The 17,475-nt window shown below is 37.3% G+C and overlaps 2 protein-coding genes across 8 annotated transcripts in view; one reads left to right on the top strand and one right to left on the bottom strand.

Moving 5' to 3' along the window:
* LOC112559615 (transcriptional regulator ATRX-like) overlaps window positions 1–15,150 on the top strand; it is a 40,360-nt gene extending 25,210 nt beyond the window's left edge. The window contains exons 20-35 of the mRNA XM_025230951.1: window positions 2,270–2,410; window positions 2,562–2,739; window positions 3,064–3,201; window positions 3,309–3,484; window positions 3,680–3,916; window positions 4,443–4,621; window positions 6,311–6,372; window positions 6,820–6,979; window positions 7,467–7,572; window positions 7,924–8,045; window positions 8,456–8,633; window positions 8,850–9,029; window positions 9,972–10,137; window positions 10,491–10,576; window positions 11,005–11,094; window positions 11,298–15,150. Of these exons, the coding sequence (XP_025086736.1) occupies window positions 2,270–2,410; window positions 2,562–2,739; window positions 3,064–3,201; window positions 3,309–3,484; window positions 3,680–3,916; window positions 4,443–4,621; window positions 6,311–6,372; window positions 6,820–6,979; window positions 7,467–7,572; window positions 7,924–8,045; window positions 8,456–8,633; window positions 8,850–9,029; window positions 9,972–10,137; window positions 10,491–10,576; window positions 11,005–11,094; window positions 11,298–11,654 (2,556 nt within the window). The 3' untranslated portion in view covers window positions 11,655–15,150. The remainder of the gene's footprint in view (window positions 1–2,269; window positions 2,411–2,561; window positions 2,740–3,063; window positions 3,202–3,308; window positions 3,485–3,679; window positions 3,917–4,442; window positions 4,622–6,310; window positions 6,373–6,819; window positions 6,980–7,466; window positions 7,573–7,923; window positions 8,046–8,455; window positions 8,634–8,849; window positions 9,030–9,971; window positions 10,138–10,490; window positions 10,577–11,004; window positions 11,095–11,297) is intronic.
* LOC112560201 (calcium uptake protein 3, mitochondrial-like) overlaps window positions 14,796–17,475 on the bottom strand; it is a 37,741-nt gene continuing 35,061 nt past the window's right edge. For all 7 annotated transcript variants that reach the window (XM_025231847.1, XM_025231850.1, XM_025231851.1 and 4 more), the window contains 3 exons: window positions 17,033–17,141; window positions 16,634–16,791; window positions 14,796–16,365 (listed from right to left, as the gene is read on the bottom strand). In XM_025231847.1, coding sequence (XP_025087632.1) covers window positions 16,291–16,365; window positions 16,634–16,791; window positions 17,033–17,141 — 342 coding nt within the window. In that variant the 3' untranslated portion in view covers window positions 14,796–16,290. The remainder of the gene's footprint in view (window positions 16,366–16,633; window positions 16,792–17,032; window positions 17,142–17,475) is intronic.

The following is a 17,475-nucleotide window of genomic DNA, read 5'->3' as shown; positions in this document are numbered from 1 at the left end:
TTTGCAGCTCAGCTATATTGATTGTGTTAGCTGGTGTGAGCATTTAATACAAGTCCTGGGCGGAGTAATACACAGAAGCCTAATTTGTCTTCCAAAAATAAAGTGAGTTTTTCTTTCTCTTTCTTCTTTTCGTTGGGTTATTCTAGAAGGCCCTATGCACTTTCTCTACTTTTTCTTGGCCTTTTCATTTATTCATTCAACCCAATAGTACTGTAGTTGCACTCTGTTTAGTCTCATCAGGACCTTGAAGGTTCTCACAAACTGAATTTAATGCAGACGAAACCAATTTTGATCATCTGAATATTCAGTAGTAGAATGATCAAGTATCTGCTTATTGACATTTTTGTAAAATAAAGATCTCTGAAAGCAAAAGGCAGTGTTGATGTTGATAAACCATGTATGCTTCACTGAATTTGGAGGTGCTCATTATCTGTGGGAACTCTGGTTGGATGAGTTGCCCCTGTACCAGTCTGTTTGTTGGGGAGCAGAGGGAGGGTGCCCTTTTTCTCTTGATTCTCTGCAGCTGCTTTTCAGGTTTGTGTTTGCCTTTACATTTGGCTTCTAAACTCAAAATAATCACGCTTGGTAGGATGTAGGTACCTATCAAAATTTATCTGACTTGCTGGGCATTCTAAACACCCATGCCCTGCATAATTGATGACACATATGTTTTAAAGACACCTTTCAAATCCTTATTAATGTCTCAAACATGAAATTGCAAAGAGAAACAAAAATCTTGAGAAATTAAATAAAAACAATTTCCTCGACTCTTCAAATCTCCATTTAGGCCTGAAGCAATGTATGACATCAGTACCAGTGGCCTAATGGTTGACCACAGGATGGCTGATTGATACTAGTTGCCCAGAAAATATTGAATCCTGAAAGCCCTAGCACAGTTACGGAAACTATTGCGTCTATTGCACAGGAAAACAGTGACAGAATAAGTGTTCGTACGTTCCCAAAGGATTCATTGTTGAGAAGATATTAGGTAAACTTTGATCATATGTGTAAAGCTGACTTCACTGCGCCTACACAGTACTGTGTATGCAAACACCACTTTGCTCTTGAATGTTTCCTAGTAACATATATGCTGAAGAAGCAAGAGGGTTTTGAGGTACTGCAAAAGTATCTTCCAGCGTCAGAGTTTTTTCTCGTCCATCATAGTAGCTGCACAAACACCTGAAGTTATCTTGAAAAATGTACTTCAAATTCAGCTTTTCAAGCAATGTGTTAGTAAGATGCACATAGTAAATGACAAGGAATATCTGCAACAGCATTCCTGAAAATATGTATATTCACTCTTTAAAAAAAATTTGTGTGGGATAATGTCTCATTTTTGTTACTGTTATTTACGCCAACAAAACAGTCCCAATGGTATATTTTCAGACTTGAGGCTTTTATGACAGTACATAAGTAAATGAACTAACATAAATTGTAATGGTTGCTTGCAGTGTACAAAATTTGACAAACAACAGCAATGCTTACCTTTGGGTATTGTGAAGTCTTTTTTTGTAGTTGCTGGGTATTGAATCTTCACAGTCCTTAAGTTCAAATGTGTAAAGTATAATACCTTTAAGGCTAGAACAGCATTTTGCACTCATCTTTGCTACTTAAGTCTGTTGAACCCGATGCATTGCTCCACCTTCTGACCATTATATGCTTACTGAGACATAGCATGGACACCACTGGCTGTGACGTTGCGCAGTTATTGCACGTGAGAGCAAGGTTTTGCAGGACTTGACCATAGGTGATTGCAATCATTTTTTGGTCCACTTTTTGTTTTCCCAGATTTTTCAACACCAGGTAGCTCTTGCTTCTCTGCCACACTGCTGGGATGTCAACTCCAGGAGACTTCCTTTCCTTTAGGCTACAAATGGGCAATTCAAACATAGGTCATTGTTCATAACCTGTCAAAGGGGGTAACCTCCAAGTGGCAGGGCTGCTAGCAGGCTGGTAGCTTACAACTAGAGGAAAACATTTCATCGGGTTTAAGGAAAGAAAGCTAGCTGTGTATCTCCTGTGGTCATGTCATCTGGCAATTCTCAAAGAAAATTTATTTTCAAAACAATGTATTTATTGATGTTTTAAGAACTAGTTGAATATCGCACTGGTCACTTACTATTCAGAGTGTTTGGACAACTTTAGATATTTTTAGGTTTTTGAAAGTTAAGTTTAGTTCTTGTTTATATTTATTTTGGAGCTGTTATTCCTGTCATTGTAGTTGTCATAGCTTTGTTAATTGAAATAAGATGGGATTTTTTCTTTTCAGGTGGTAACTTTTATACATACATTACTAACCCACGCAAAAGTTACCAAGGTGAAGACATGTCTTGTAGTGTGCCCACTCAACACTGTCCTCAACTGGGTTAATGAATGGCAGATGTGGTTTGAGGAAAATGAAAAACTCACTGTGAGTAGTCAGTCAAATCAGATGAGTAGAATGTAAGATGTCTGCTTTGTAGTGGGGAGGGAGGAGTGAAGTGAGAGATGGTTGGTGGAAAGCTGAGAGGAAAAAGTAGTACAATATGTCTGACCTGTTACCAAATATCTGATTATGGCAGGTTTATGAAATGGCCAGCATCAAGCAGAACTGGTCCCGTGCAGATGTCTTGGAGGAATGGCATAACAATGGGGGAATTATGATCATGGGATATGAAATGCTGCGCAACCTGTCACAAGGCTCTCGTGTTAGAAACAAGAAGCAGAAGGCCATCTTTGCAAAGACTCTGTTAAATCCAGGTGAGCAATAGAATGGTTATCAAGAAGGAAAAAATCTCATCCTGTTTTTGCAGGGCTGACTGCTTGCCGTAATATAGCCTCAGTTGCTGGCACGGTGTAAAACACCAATCCCCCCCCCCCAATCCTGTTTTTGCCAGCACTTCGCCAACAAATTTTATGCTTTTCATTTTAAGTATAATGAGCAATTTTGTAAATAATTTTTGTCAGAAGTGTACTTTTTACCTTGGAAGAATACTGGTTTTTTAGGGTTAAAGGTTAAAATAGTTTTACAGATTATTGTGATGAGCCCATGGTTTATGGTACTTTTGATTTTTTTTTCTTTAGGTCCTGATGTTGTTGTATGTGATGAGGGTCATATAATGAAAAATGCCGCCTCTGCCTTATCAAAAGCAATGAACCAGATCAAGACCCATCGCAGAATTGTTTTGACGGGAACTCCATTGCAGAACAACCTGATAGAATGTGAGTGGGAGCTTTAAAGTAAACTTTTTTAAAAGTGAAAGGAGTCTTATGTTCTTTTGTGGGACACTGATTCTCATATTTTTGTGTCTCTTCAACTTGTGTTTCAGACCACTGCATGGTAGACTTTGTAAAACCTAATTTGCTTGGTACACGCAAGGAATTTGCTAATCGATTTGTCAATCCTATTACCAACGGACAACATTCTGATTCAACACAAAGAGATGTACGAATCATGAAGGCAAGGGCCCACATTCTGCATGAACTACTGGCTGGATGTGTACAGGTATTATTGCTGTTGCATTATGTAGAAATTGACAAATTTACATGTTCAGCTTTTATGGCTCACAGTCACCATAGAATATTGCCTAGTGTTATTTTGTATCAAAAAACGTTAAAATAAGTATGTGAAAATGAAAAGTTTTGACTGAATCATACTTGTATCGAAGCAACTCTACCATGACGCATTTATGTCTTACAGAGACGAGACTATTCAGCCTTGACAAAGTTCTTGCCACCTAAGCAAGAGTATGTCATCTCCGTACGCCTTACGGAATTACAGGTGACACTTTACCAGGAATACCTGAACCGCACTGGACAGGTGGACGGTCAGATTACCACTCGAGGTGCACAGTTGTTCAAAGACTATCAGAACCTCATGAAAATCTGGACACATCCTTGGGTATTGAAACTAGCTGAGATCCGTGATGAAAGTAAGGTAAGATCTGTCAGAAACAAAGCTGAGTTGTTATGAAGTACTGGCAACTAGATTTTCAATGTTATCATATTTCAAAAGTTATTAAATGTACATAAATAATTTCAGGGTTGGCTTCAAACAGACCCTTTAAATCCCAATCCTTCATAAGTTTTCGGATATTTTGATCTAAGAGTGCTTTTTATGTGTGTACAATATCAGAAAATAAGCACTAATTTTTTTTCAAATGCAGAACTGAATTTCACAGTTGTTGCTTTATATAAATAGACTGTTACAGAGATCACTAATTAACCCCTTAACCTATATAACACAAAGGCAAACACTAATGCCTTAGTCATATCATAAAATGTATGAAAATGCAGATATATTGAATACTTAGCATGATAATAAATAAACAGAATTATGAAACAAAAGCATCTGCTTTCAGAATTCTTTACATAAAGGACTTGAGAATGGACAAGGAGCAACTTGAGCGAATGTGATGTCATTTTTGTTTTCCGTCGCTTTTAATGTAACCATTTTGTTGCAGATGAAATACGACGATGAAGATTCTTTCATTGATGATAGTGATGCAGAAGATGAAAAATCATTTCTTGGCTCAGACAGCAGTAGTGAGGAAAGTGTGCCCAATGTCTCAGAGGGTGAGGAGAGTGCTGGAGAGGGCAGCAGTGCCAACCGCAGGTCACGACGTCTGAGAAACAGAAACCGGTAAGTCCATATCATAGGTAAATCATGAGTTGTTTCTACCTCTGCCCCATCATAGTAGAAATAAAATCTCATTTTAGGAGACAGCAGTAACTGTAGTATTCGGTGTCCGGTCACTTAATCCCCAGACACTTCATCCCCGACACTTCATCCCCTAGACTTTTAATCCCCGACACTTCCTCCCCGACACCTCCTCCCCGACACCTCCTCCCCGACACTTCCTCCCCGACACCTCCTCACCGACACTTCCTCCCCGACACTTCATTCCCAGACACTAAATCCTTTATAAAGCATTATGTAATGCTTCTTTGAAAGCATTATGTAATGCTTCTGTCAAAGCATTGAATTAGAATACGTCATCCCCACACTGTGTGATTTCTAATCACTGATTCTTCTATAAAGCATTGTTTAAAGCCTCTATAAAAGTGTTGAGTTGGTAAGATATTTTTATTCTTCGTTGAACGACAGTTCGGTGAGCTTGAAATATAACCGTAAGAGAAATGCCTCTGGAGTTCATAAAAAGTGGTAAAGGTAGATCTATACTAATTCATGATGGATATGAATTCTTGCTCAAGAAGAAGGCGCTAAACGGAAACATGAACTGGAGATGTACCAAGTATCAATCACTCAAGTGTCCGGTCACGTTAGTGACAGCTGAAAATGAAATCATCAAGGAGTTATCTACTCACAATCATGAGTGCAACAAAGAGAAGGCGAATTGCTTGCAGAGTCAATGCCACAACATGATCGCATGCCGGAACTTCTATCCTACTTCGAGCATACGTACATACGGGGCCGCAGACTGCGCGGTAGAGGGGATAACTACGCTTCAGCTTTATTCCCTCCAGACACTTGGAACAAATACCTGGACGTCATCGGCGGTGTTGCACAAACAAACAACTCTGTGGAGGGTTGGCATCAAGCCCTTCAATCTCTCTTCTCCTGTCATCACCCAACGATGTGGACATTCCTTGATGGTCTACGTAAGGATTGTCAGCTACACAAGGCGTCTGGTCTACAATCATGCGCCGGCACAGAGAAGCGTCCAAAGAAGAAATACGCTGAATTAGCCAGGAGAATTAGCAACATTGTAGAGAGATATGAGTCAATGGATCGTCTTCTGTACCTCCAATCATTAGCTTACCTTTCATATTGATTAACAGCAATTACCTCGCGAACACTCAAGAACAATTTTCATATCATATTATTGAAGAACATTACATTTACTAGCTCATATGAATTTTAACTAATGTTGTAGATGTTCAAATGACGTTGAAGTTAATAGCGTGGTTTGAATTTGAATTATTTGAATTTCAATTAATAAATTTAAATAACATTTTTCGCTGACTTCATAACTATTATAGTTAAGAATTTAGTTTGGGGATTAAGTGTCTGGGGATGAAGTGCTTAGGGATTAAAAGTCTAGGGGATGAAGTGTCGGGGATGAAGTGTCTGGGGATTAAGTGACTGGGAACCGTAGTATTCAATTCCTTAATCTTATGCTGTTGAGTGTTGAGCATGCAGACTGACGCATTAATTTGTGGTCCTACAATTTCTGACCACTATTAAAGTGGTCTTATTTTCATGTTTGTTGCAGTCAGTTGAATATCACATTTGTTCATTAGTAATATGATTGACAGTTTATAATGCTATAGCATTTTCTTTCTAATCGGTTGAGTTAAAAAATTTTAGGTCAGATGATAAAGAAGAAGTGGTGAAGGAGTGGAAGACCCGCTCGCGTGGTGGTGAGGATGGTAATCTGTCTTTTAATGTGTTTTTAAGCTATGCTTTTGATTAATACTGCTTTATTTTGTGCTCGTTTCTTTAAATGGTTAATCATATTCAGTTTTAATTGCATTTGGATTTTTTAAAATTTTAGGTAACGCATGCTCTTGTTCTAACAGACATAAAATTATGGCTTATGTTCAGGTAACACCTGGGTGTTTTTTGTGCTTAGCATTTGTTGGAAAATTGTATACATGCTGAGCATTGTGTAGATTTAGATGAAATGTCTTTTTGAGGAAACACATTTATCAACTTCCACATTGTGCAGCTAAAACTTCCAGTGACCTTTTTTTATTATCATTGTTGCAAATAATCCCATAATTTGGCATGAATGTGCACATGAAAGCAAACACAGTTGATTTCTGAAGGAATGAAACAGACAAATATAAAAAGGCTGTCTTAATGTTTATGATCAGATACAGAGGTGGTCACTGAAGATACAGGCCCTCAGGCTGTCAGCAATGAATGGTGGGCTCAGTATCTTACAGAAGACGACCAGACTAAGATGGAGCATAGTGGCAAACTTGTTCTGCTGTTTGACATTTTGCGCATGTGTGAGGAGATTGGGGACAAAGTGTAAGTGACCCATCTGTGTGCAGCATTTAAGAAAATGCTGTTATGAGACATGTAGAAGATGCTTACAGTAAAAGGACAGAAATCGGTCAGTTGAGCACCAAGCTGTTTTATCTTTTACCCAGTGTGCCTTGTTTAAAAGCAGCAATTTAAACTGTGTGTGTAGACACAAGATTTACAAAAAATAAAAATCACAGGGCGCGCTATTGGCAAGGGGTGTGTGCATCACAAGTATTAATTGTTATTATTTTGGATTTGATGGTATCTTGTAAGGATTTGCATATAAAGGATTTTAGAAACCACACCAGCAGTTGTATTACTTCCATATTTGCATGTTGGGATAGCCTTGAATGGTGAGGTATGAGTGATAAGACAAGCTGTTTTCCCAACAGGCAGAGCAATATATGTGTTTTTCTCATAAAATACACACTTGAGTTGTAATACCACAGGTTATAAGTTGTAAAGAGCAAATAACTCTTTATTTTAACAGGTTGATATTCAGCCAAAGTTTGCTGTCACTGGATATCATTGAATATTTCCTTGAGCATGTGGACAGCAAGTTCCAAGCTGATACTGCTGACAAGAAAGATGATGAAGTAAGATGGCTCAAAATCTTGCAGCAATATGTCAAACTCCATTTAGCTGAAGATGTAAAGTATTTTGATGTCTGTGTAAAGGCAATGTAAACAGTGGTTATGTATCAGATGGGAGACACCAAAACTAATGCAATAAAAGCTTTTGCATAGCTTGACCTATTGCAAAAAGGTTGTATGCTGCTTTGCATTACAGCATTTAATCCTTAATCAGTACAACAAATCGGTGCATTTGAGCAGTAGCTATGAAGACATTCACATCTTTGGGTGTAAACTGTATAAGAAGAGTTAAAAAAATATTGTACTAAAGAGGGATCAAGAAGTGTTCATCTTAAGAATGACTTCCGTGTGCAGCTGCCAGAAGAGTTTGGTAAACGTTGGACTAAAGGAGAGGACTATTTCCGACTTGATGGCTCCACTAGTGCCCAGTTGCGTCAGTGTTGGGCTGGTATTTTTAATGACCCAGAAAACCTAAGGTGAACACTTTTGTCCGTCTTTTTCTGCATGGGGCCAATTGAATAGTTCTGTTAACCCTCCTTCATCTTGTTGAATAGCCTACTAAACTTTAAGTAGTTATGAATAATAACTGATGCTTTTTAATTTTTTTTTAAAAAGTTTATTGGACTAGTTTTAGGTGACATTGTGGCAAATTTACTATGGCAGCTTATGTGTTAAGAGAAATGGTTATTAGAATAAATGGTGTATGTGATATTTGCTTGCCACTGTTTTACAATTTTAAAAAATGTATCAAAACTAAATAATGTTAAACTTGCATGATTAATTACTACCTTAAAAGCACCTTCCTCAGAAATTTATAAAAGAGAAAGATTAAACAAAAGCCATAAAGATGATAATACGACAGTCAGGATCACATTGTTTTCAACAGGGCTCGCCTGTTCCTGATCTCAACACGTGCTGGAGGTCTTGGTATCAACTTAGTGGGGGCCAATCGTGTTATCATTTTTGATGCTTCTTGGAACCCCTCTCATGATGTGCAGTCCATGTTCCGTGTTTATCGATTTGGCCAGTCAAAACCTTGCTACATCTACAGGTTTCTTGCTCAGGTACTGATTGTTAGCAGTTTAGTCATCTGTCATCTTTAGACCGAATGGAAATTCAGATGGTTAGGGTTTTCCCGTATATGGATGCACCTATGTCAGATATTGATGAAAGGATGTTTTCTTAGCCTTATTCTTATGATTTCTTATTGGCAGTGAAATTTGTTTGGTATGAAAGTTGGTATGACTGTAGATGTGTAACATTTTGTTCACTATGTACAGGGTACTATGGAGGAGAAGATATATGAGCGACAGATAACTAAATTGTCACTCTCCCAGCGTGTGGTTGATGAGCATCAGGTAGAGCGACACTTTACATCAGCTGATCTGCAGGAGCTTTACGCCTTTAAGCCTGACCGCCTTGCCGACAACAAAGAGAAACCTACTCTGATGCTGCCCAAGGTAATGACCACAATTTCTTATGAGTGCTTTTTGGTAGTGTTCTTCATTTGCTGCTGTCACGTACCAGTACTTGCCTGGTGGGAAAAGTGCTCCACTGGTCAGGTGAGCATCAGCCCTCAGTTATAAAGGTGACAGTAGTTTTATAGTTATGGTGCACTACTGCTGTCTACTCCTAAGTCAAGTGCCACAGCAGTTGCATGTCTGTGTATTGAGCTCAGTTTGTGTATTCCAGCTCTCTAGCCATTTTTGCTTTGTGCCCCAGACTTTTGTAAAATACTTTTTTCTTGTCTTTAGTGCTTGATGGTACTTTGTGTCATTATATCTTCCACAGCAGCACAAAGACAAATATTCCAGCTGTGGAACAAATCATGCCAAATAAAGTAACCATGACAATCAACTGTTAGCATCTTTGAAAAGCAATATCAAAGTAAATGTGAATAAAATTTAGGAAAATCTTGGTATTTTACAGACAATTGAATAGACTTCTGCCTTTTTATGCTAAAAATGTATTATTTAATGGCATTTTTTCCCCTCTTTTGTTAATGTCGATTTTATTTAGAAGACCATGGTGAAAATTATTATTTATCAAAGATATTTCAGTTTCAGTGCTTTGTTTGACTTTTTCTTTTTAGTATCATAAATATTTTTCATTTTCTTTAGTTTAGTATACAAGTTTGCTTTTTCAAGACATTAGCATTTTATCAGCAAGTTTTTTTTAACACAATCCAAAACAAAGAAGCAGAACATACTAACCCCCAACCCCTCTTCCTACTATGAGATGTAGTAAGATATAAGTTTGATGGAAAAGAATAATTATAAAAGTCATCTCAAGGAGAGACACTGGGTTAGTCTCATTGGATTGTTGATAATATCCTGGACATTTTTTTTGCCATCCTAAGGCATCAGCTAATCAAGACTACTTTGTTATGTTTGTGTTCTCAGGATGCTCTTCTGGCTGAAATTATGTCAGGTCAACGTGACTGGTTTGTCAACCTACATGAGCATGATTCTTTGCTGGAGAACCTTGTAGAACAAGAGCTAACAGAAGAAGAAAAGAAGGCTGCTTGGGAGGAGTATGAAAATGAGAAGAAGGGTCTCCGAATGAATGGTAAGCAGTATGGAACTTTGAAAAAAAGTCAGTCAAGTAGGTCTTTTATCAAGACTTATGTTTTTATAAATGCTAATTATATTACAGCAGGGTAGAATAGTAATTGGGAATAATTTAGGCAGTGGACTACTCTAATAAATTAAACCTATGCCAGAGAATTGCTCCGAGGCCTTTGTAATAATTTTTATATTGTAGAATATTTTAAAATATTTTCTTTTACAGCCTATTTTGTAGCTGCCAATGAGTGGAGTGGAGAAGAGCAAAAAAGCTCTCCTCCCTCATCTTTTTCAAATAAAATACATTTAAAACAAATTGGGATGCATTGTTGATATTGCATTGGGCATTGCTTGCAGTTCACCAGGGCTTTGGTGGTCTGGGATTGACTGGTTTCTTGAGTCAAGAATACTTGTTGCAAACAGCACGAACATTGCGCGAACAGGTGGTGTATTTTTCTTTGCTATTAGACATAAAATGGTGTTACTTTATACATAATAGAGGCCATCTTGCAGATACCACAGATCCTTAAAATCTGTTGACAGGGATGTGTGTGTTGGCAAAAGGGCAGATATAGATCATGGATAAGACTCTAGCTCCTTCACAGAGCTGGATAATAGCCAAGACAGAATGTGGAAAGGATATACGATTTTCTTTAAACTGCTGAGATAGAATTGCATTTGTGTATAGACAGACCTCTTTGGTCACTATTGATGAAAATGGTCGTATGTTCTATGCTGTCTTGGACAGAAGCTTGTACTGTTTCATTAAAAATAATTGTTGTATTGCGTGCTTTGATGCTGAAAACAGTTATTCTGATGTGAATCCATGACTTCTTTTTGTAACAGATGTTGACTTTTTCTATTCTGACAGAATCCAGACATGCCACAAGAAGAACTGCAGATGTATCTGCAGCGAATTATTATGATTCAGATAAGACAGAAGCAGGAAGAGCAGCGCAGAGTAAGATTGCTCTTAAAGTATTTTCCTTCTTTGAAGTCATGTACCGCACAAAATGCCATGGGGAAATCAGAGTATGTTCGAAGCATTATGTATTTCTAAAGACCAACCTTTTTGTCTCAGATTTGTTGTAGCGAATATTTAAAAACGTTTTAGTCCTTAAGAAAAAGGGCTTTGTCAGATAACATGTACATTGCTGATTGCAGCTGGATTTTATACAGCGACAGCAGGAGACTCAGTTTGCGGCACAAATGCGGCAGCACTATGCCCAATTCCAGCACCTGCAGCAATATGGACATGGTGCTATGCCTCTTGGCATGCTCCCACCTCAACTAATGCCTCCATCAACACCTGGATCCCGCTTTTCACCTAGCCTTTATGCCCATATGGCTCAGCCGGGGCTTTCTGCCTACCATGAAGCTGCTGCCATGGCTCGTATGGGTAACACCAGTGGAGGAGGTGCTGCAGGCGGGTCCGGAGCTCCTGGAGCAGCCTCTTCAAAGGGAGCTAATTCTTCTAAGAGTAAACCAGAAGAAATTATAAACTTGGATGAAAGTAATTAGACTGACTTTTTGCTTGACTTTACCTTGGTGTGTATGCTATTTCCTCAAAGGCCTTGTCTATCTGAAATTGCAGGCAACGTGTGAGAGCTTGTATGTGTGTAAGTGGAGTTTGGGGGTGGGAGTAGACACTGAAGGCCAAAAATGGGAGTTTGAAAATAAGACCAAGGTTTTTGCACAAATTTTATAACTTAAAACATTTCATGAAAGGATTTTGAGAGGTGGGATAAGGGTAAGAGTAGGCTTGAGAGTTGTCCATTGCATTGTAAACATCAATGACAGGCACTGCTGGATGGTCCCAGACTTTCTCCATCTGTTGGTTATAAAAAGGAGTATGTGCAGGCATTAGAAGATGGTGTGATCTGACAATTGTTTGATGTGTAAATTTTTAACAAAAGATTGCTTTATATTTTGAAAGTGGTATGTTGCTGTTGATTTTTTTTCTGTAGTGCTGCTTTTGTTTTCTATAGCATACACTCCTTAATAGGATTTTTTATTTTTAAGGATTAGGCATTTCAACCTTATTTTCCTAATGAAAAAGATCTAGCAGGCCACAATAAGACATAGACAAAAACTTTATCATATTGTGCAAAGGTAGATAATTGTTTTAATGTAACCTGAATAATTGTGCATGGTCTCACATGGAAGCTTAAGATGTCCAGAAAATTCCTTTTTAACCTTAAATTGAGAAATGTTCACATGCTTTGCCAACACTTCCCCTCCTTTTTTCACACAGACTTCTTAGATCATTGTAGTTTCTTCAAAGTTACAGACCTACGAACACAACAATAACTGAACTGTGGGCTTCTTAGACATCAGATGGATAGGATCTTAAATACTACTGTGTCAAATTATCATGTAGTTTGGTATCTTCATTGTTTTATTTTGTAAACAATAAACTGTCATTACTCCTTTTCATTATGGTGCATAATCATGCAAGTAGGTCATATTTGCAGTGTTTTGCATTTCACCCACAGGAATAAACAGGTAGCCATTCTTTTTTTTTACGTATGTTGAGCAAAAATGATTCACACAGGCATGATCTTGGAAAGCATTTAGGTTGTCAAAAACAAATCGGAGCAAAAATCAAACGCTGGCCATCACTTAAATGATTTACCCAATTGAATAGCAGCTTTACACATTTGATGGTGTGCTGGTGAACCAATTGCAACAAGCTAAGTTGCATGTAAACTGGTAATGTCTTTCATGCTAAAGAAATTAATCAATGATAGCTTTAGAATGGTAATTTTGCCATATTGTGTACTTCAGTAGTGAGTTAAAATTTTATCATTACCTAAAATATCTGCAAAGACAAGGGGGAGGCGGGCATTGAAAAGCAAATCTCAAAAGTTGTATGTTTCAGTGTTCCAAAGGGAAGTTGTTGTGTATCTGTTGCCTTTAACAAAATATAATGCCAATAGATGTTTATATATTTGTGGTGTTATGCTAATGTTGCTGCTTTTGTCTTTATTGAAGAAAAGTGGGACAAACTGAATCATTTTTTGTTAAAGCAACAAAAATATAACAATACACTTCTACCTTTACCGGCATGTAAAAGCCACATTTGTGTTTTAATGTCCATTTCAAGTAAGTTGGATGACCAAGCCCACTGAAAGTGTTGATTTGTCACTAGATAGCTTAAGGGTTATCGGCAAGGTCATTGGACGTGAAATTAAAGCCCCTGCCCCCCCTTTTTTTTTTGAAACTTGAAAACAGCTGTACTTCATAAGATCAAAGAATACACTTTTTTCATACATGCAACCGTTGCCTGGGTTATAGTGTCCCTCAAACTTTGTGGTTGTGTACAGTAACCTGCTGTTTGCAATGTTATTTACTGTACTACTTTTTTTGAAGATCCATCAAGTTGTGCTGACATGATAAAAGTGTTTTTACTTGTTTTGGATAAATATTTTCTTTTTTCCTTAGGTGGATGTCTTGATATTGGTCAGTCTTGCATGCACCTATGCGATTTAAAAGTAAAAATAAACACTGAAACCATTTGGGTATAGCCCTAGAAAACAGGATCTATGTACATAAGTTGTAAATAACAAGTAATGTGGACCAGGAGTGGTGATTGTCTCCCTACATGTTCCTGTTGTTACCATTGCAAAAAGAATCTCCTGTTTCAACTCCATACTGAAATTTGGTTACCTTGGAGCGATTGTGGCAAAGGTTGAAAGACATTGTCTTGTTAGAGTGCTCATAAACAATCATTGGTTTGGAAATTGCAAGTCATGACTAAATCTTTAAAAAAAAAAATTTTCTCCTTTTACTGTAGAGGGTTCATTTTGGTGTAGATTTTACCTGAGGTTTGCATGAACATGGCACATTGTGTGTGTGTATATATATAAAAACAATATTTTAGGTTTTCACTGGGAAAATATATATTAGGGAGGAGCAGTGATTGTAGCAGATGCTGTCAGTATGCTATTCTTAAGGCCTAGTGTACATTATAAATTTTTAAGATCATAGGAACAAAGAGGGGTAGCAGGTTCTAAAATTTTTAAGAGTTTGTGCCTTTTGGATTTCTGTTGGAAAGTTTGGAGAGTCTAGTATCACATTTTAGTCTTTGAATGTGCATCTTCATTTGACATGCCTCCCTGTCCAGCGTCCTTCCCGTCTTCCTCATCTGTACACATTTCTGCATGGTACACTTTTTTGAACCAGTATTTCTCCATAGTCATGAATGTCTCACTTTTTGCTTCTAAAGTTGAAGCTATTTGAAGCCATCCTGTTAAATGCTAAATGTTCTTTTAGCTGTGAATGGTCCACAGGGTTAAAACTGCACAGATATTGAGTTATGTATGTCTAAATATGCTGCTGTAAATTTGTTTCGAGGGTGTCTTGTCTAGATCCTTGATGAATATGTATGTGGTGCAAATATTGTGCGCTTAATAATGGGATGGAATTTTTTAGTTTGTAACAAGCATTTATGTAAATTGTTTATTCTGCTTACTGTTTAATGTACAGCTTATATAACATTGCTAATTTTTGTTATGAAATGAAGTAAAACTTTTTAGTAATCATTTATAATATTCCTGGCAGCAGAGTCATTCAATATTTTGATCATGGTAAGACTTGGTACAGACACTTCTCTTCAAAGGAAAACTTTTTGACAAAATTCACTTGCCTCACGACAAAATCATTTTAAGTTGTTTAATATTAGTCAATCCAGGAATATGTAGTCACTTTTTCATACTCTGGCATTAACAAAAATAGACCTTCATGGACTTTTATCATGAGCTAGTCAACAGGAAACCAAAAAAAAATTTTTTATCTGGCCATAGCACTGCTTGTCAAAGACTGTTGTACATTTTTCACATTTCCCCCACCGAATCTGCTTTTGTGTGCATCCTAGAGGGTAAGAAATCTGTCATGGTGGTCAGTGAAATAGTAGTCTTGTGTTGCTTTGTTAAGTCACTGAAAATTTTATTTGATTGTGGTTGTTTTTTTTTTTATTTCTGTTAGCATTAAAAAAAGAGTGGAAAATTGGAAAAAAGTATTGAAAATTTGGGCAGAAGTGTTTTTTTTTTATTAGGTTTTAATTGCTGATAGGAACACTGACAAAAGCGTTCAAATGACCATGAAAGTTTTTGGTGAAAAATGCAGGCATGTCAAGAATAAAGCTTCTCAACATATCTTTACACAAAAGATAATCATGAGTTGCAATCAAAAAGAGCATGAATATATCACAGAGGTGCAACAGTAGTCAGAATAGAAATTTCATAAAGGTGTGCCTTTCACAATTCTACTGTGACCTAGAAATTGTGTAATAAAAGTATAATTTTGAGATTTCTCTTTCCATCTTACCCGACCCCACTTCCCAACAAGAAAGGGAAAAAAAGATAGAATAGCAGTGAGATTAAAAAGCCCACATAGGAAATGAAATTTGGTGCAAATTCAGATTGTTATAAAATATCCCTTCCAAGCTGGGTAAATTATGCAAATTTTAGCCAAATGTACCTGGATCAGGACTGAATTTGTTAAAAACAGATGAAAAACATGAAAAAAGCATTTCACAGGATTTTCTTAATAAGAGAGGGAGCCCAATATGTAACATTCCATAATGAGATCTAGAGGCTCAAGTGCTTCCATAAGCTTGGTAGGAAAAATGTTGAACTTTATATTCAAATTTACACGTATTAAACTGAAAACTGTTAAAACACTTAACCTACTGCACAGTGTCTACCAGGCATGATGTTCCAACACACATTGTACAGTGTGAATAGCACTTGCAAGTAAAAACAATTGTTAAAACCAAATAGAACATTAGTTGTGCAATGTCAACACACTAAAAGTTGCTCATTGTGCTAATAATAACCTGAGTCCAGCGGAACTTGCACCAATAAAGGTGGCATGTGAATCAGTGGGTGTTTGTGCTGCAGCTTGTCGCCATTCTCTGTAATAAGGTAATCTGTGTATACATCAATGTACATCAAATCCTTTTATGCAACAAGTTAACATTTTGTACTAGGGATATATGCATATGTAAATTATGAACCAAGACAAATGCAAGGCTCTATCTATATAACACTATAATTTACAATTTAAAAAATTTCAACACCTTTGAAATGCTGGCAGAATACTCGAGACACTAGAGGACTGATGTCATTAAGAACTGCCGGTAAGTGGTGTCACATCAGAAGCTTCTCATCTCATTTCTGACACAAGAGCGGAAGGCATCCCATGTGTTCTGAGTGTGCATGAGATGAGACTAGGAAAGAGGGGAAAAATGAAACTATTAGTCATGTAGCACGTAGCACATAATCCGATTAACAAAAAAAGCCTGATATCTTAAAAAGTGAATTTAACAGACAGCTGCTTCCACCCATTCTCCCCTACTGTTCCCCCCCCCCCCCAACAAAAAAAAAATAAAAAAATATCAGTTTCATTTTGTTCTTTCCCCTGTATGTCTGGGAATATGAACCTTCAGGATATCGGTTTTGTTCATACTGAAGTAAGCTTTTCTGTACAAGACTCACCCTTGCTCCTCGGTGAAGTCGGTCCTTCATAATGTTAATAAACTCTTGATGGCTGAGGTTACCATCACCATCCGAGTCGAAAATCTGAAACACTGTGTTGACCACATGAGGACCCAGCATGTATCCTGTGCACACCTTTACTGCTCTCTGGAAGTCCTCTACAACAGATGAAAGAAAGGAGCAGGTACTTGTGTTACATGTGGCAGAGATTTAATAAACAATCACACTAACTGCTCTGTATATGTTCATGGGAAACACACAAGAAGCATAAGACTGATATTCCAATTGAAATTGCTGTTAATGTATTTGCGCCACAAAATGCATGGGAATTACAACTAAACAAAACTTTCAGATGAATTTTGTCAGCTGCTAGGAAACTTCCTTGCAGCAGCAGCATACCTTGGGAAACTGATTTCTCTGCATAGCTGTACATTTTCATGGTCAGAGCAAAGTCATCAAGGTTGTTGAGGAACTGGCAGAATTTCTTGAATTCCTCAAAGCTGATGCCCTAAAAACAGCAAATGTCATTAATGGGTGTGTGAAAACCTTCAGAAAATAGTCATCAGCTTGTCAGTGGATGTCCACATTAGTTTTAACAGGATTTCTAAACATTTACCACTACTACTACTAAAATCAATAAGAATAATGAAGATTTATAAAGCGCTATTCCAAAGGTTTGTTTAGAGTACTTTCTGTAAATAAAAGATTGAATCATCAACAACCATGCATACATATTCGCATATAACACTTCATCAACACACCTGAAGCACAAAGTTAATACAGACATGTTATGCATGCTCAGGGTCACAGTGAAGTTGCTCTGAAAAGATGTGACTTAAGTT

The sequence above is a fragment of the Pomacea canaliculata genome, linkage group LG3 (assembly GCF_003073045.1).
Source record: "Pomacea canaliculata isolate SZHN2017 linkage group LG3, ASM307304v1, whole genome shotgun sequence".
NCBI classification, from domain to species: Eukaryota; Metazoa; Mollusca; class Gastropoda; order Architaenioglossa; family Ampullariidae; genus Pomacea; species Pomacea canaliculata.
The sequence above is the reverse complement of the archived record's forward strand: the minus strand, read 5'-3'. Positions and strand labels throughout refer to the sequence as shown.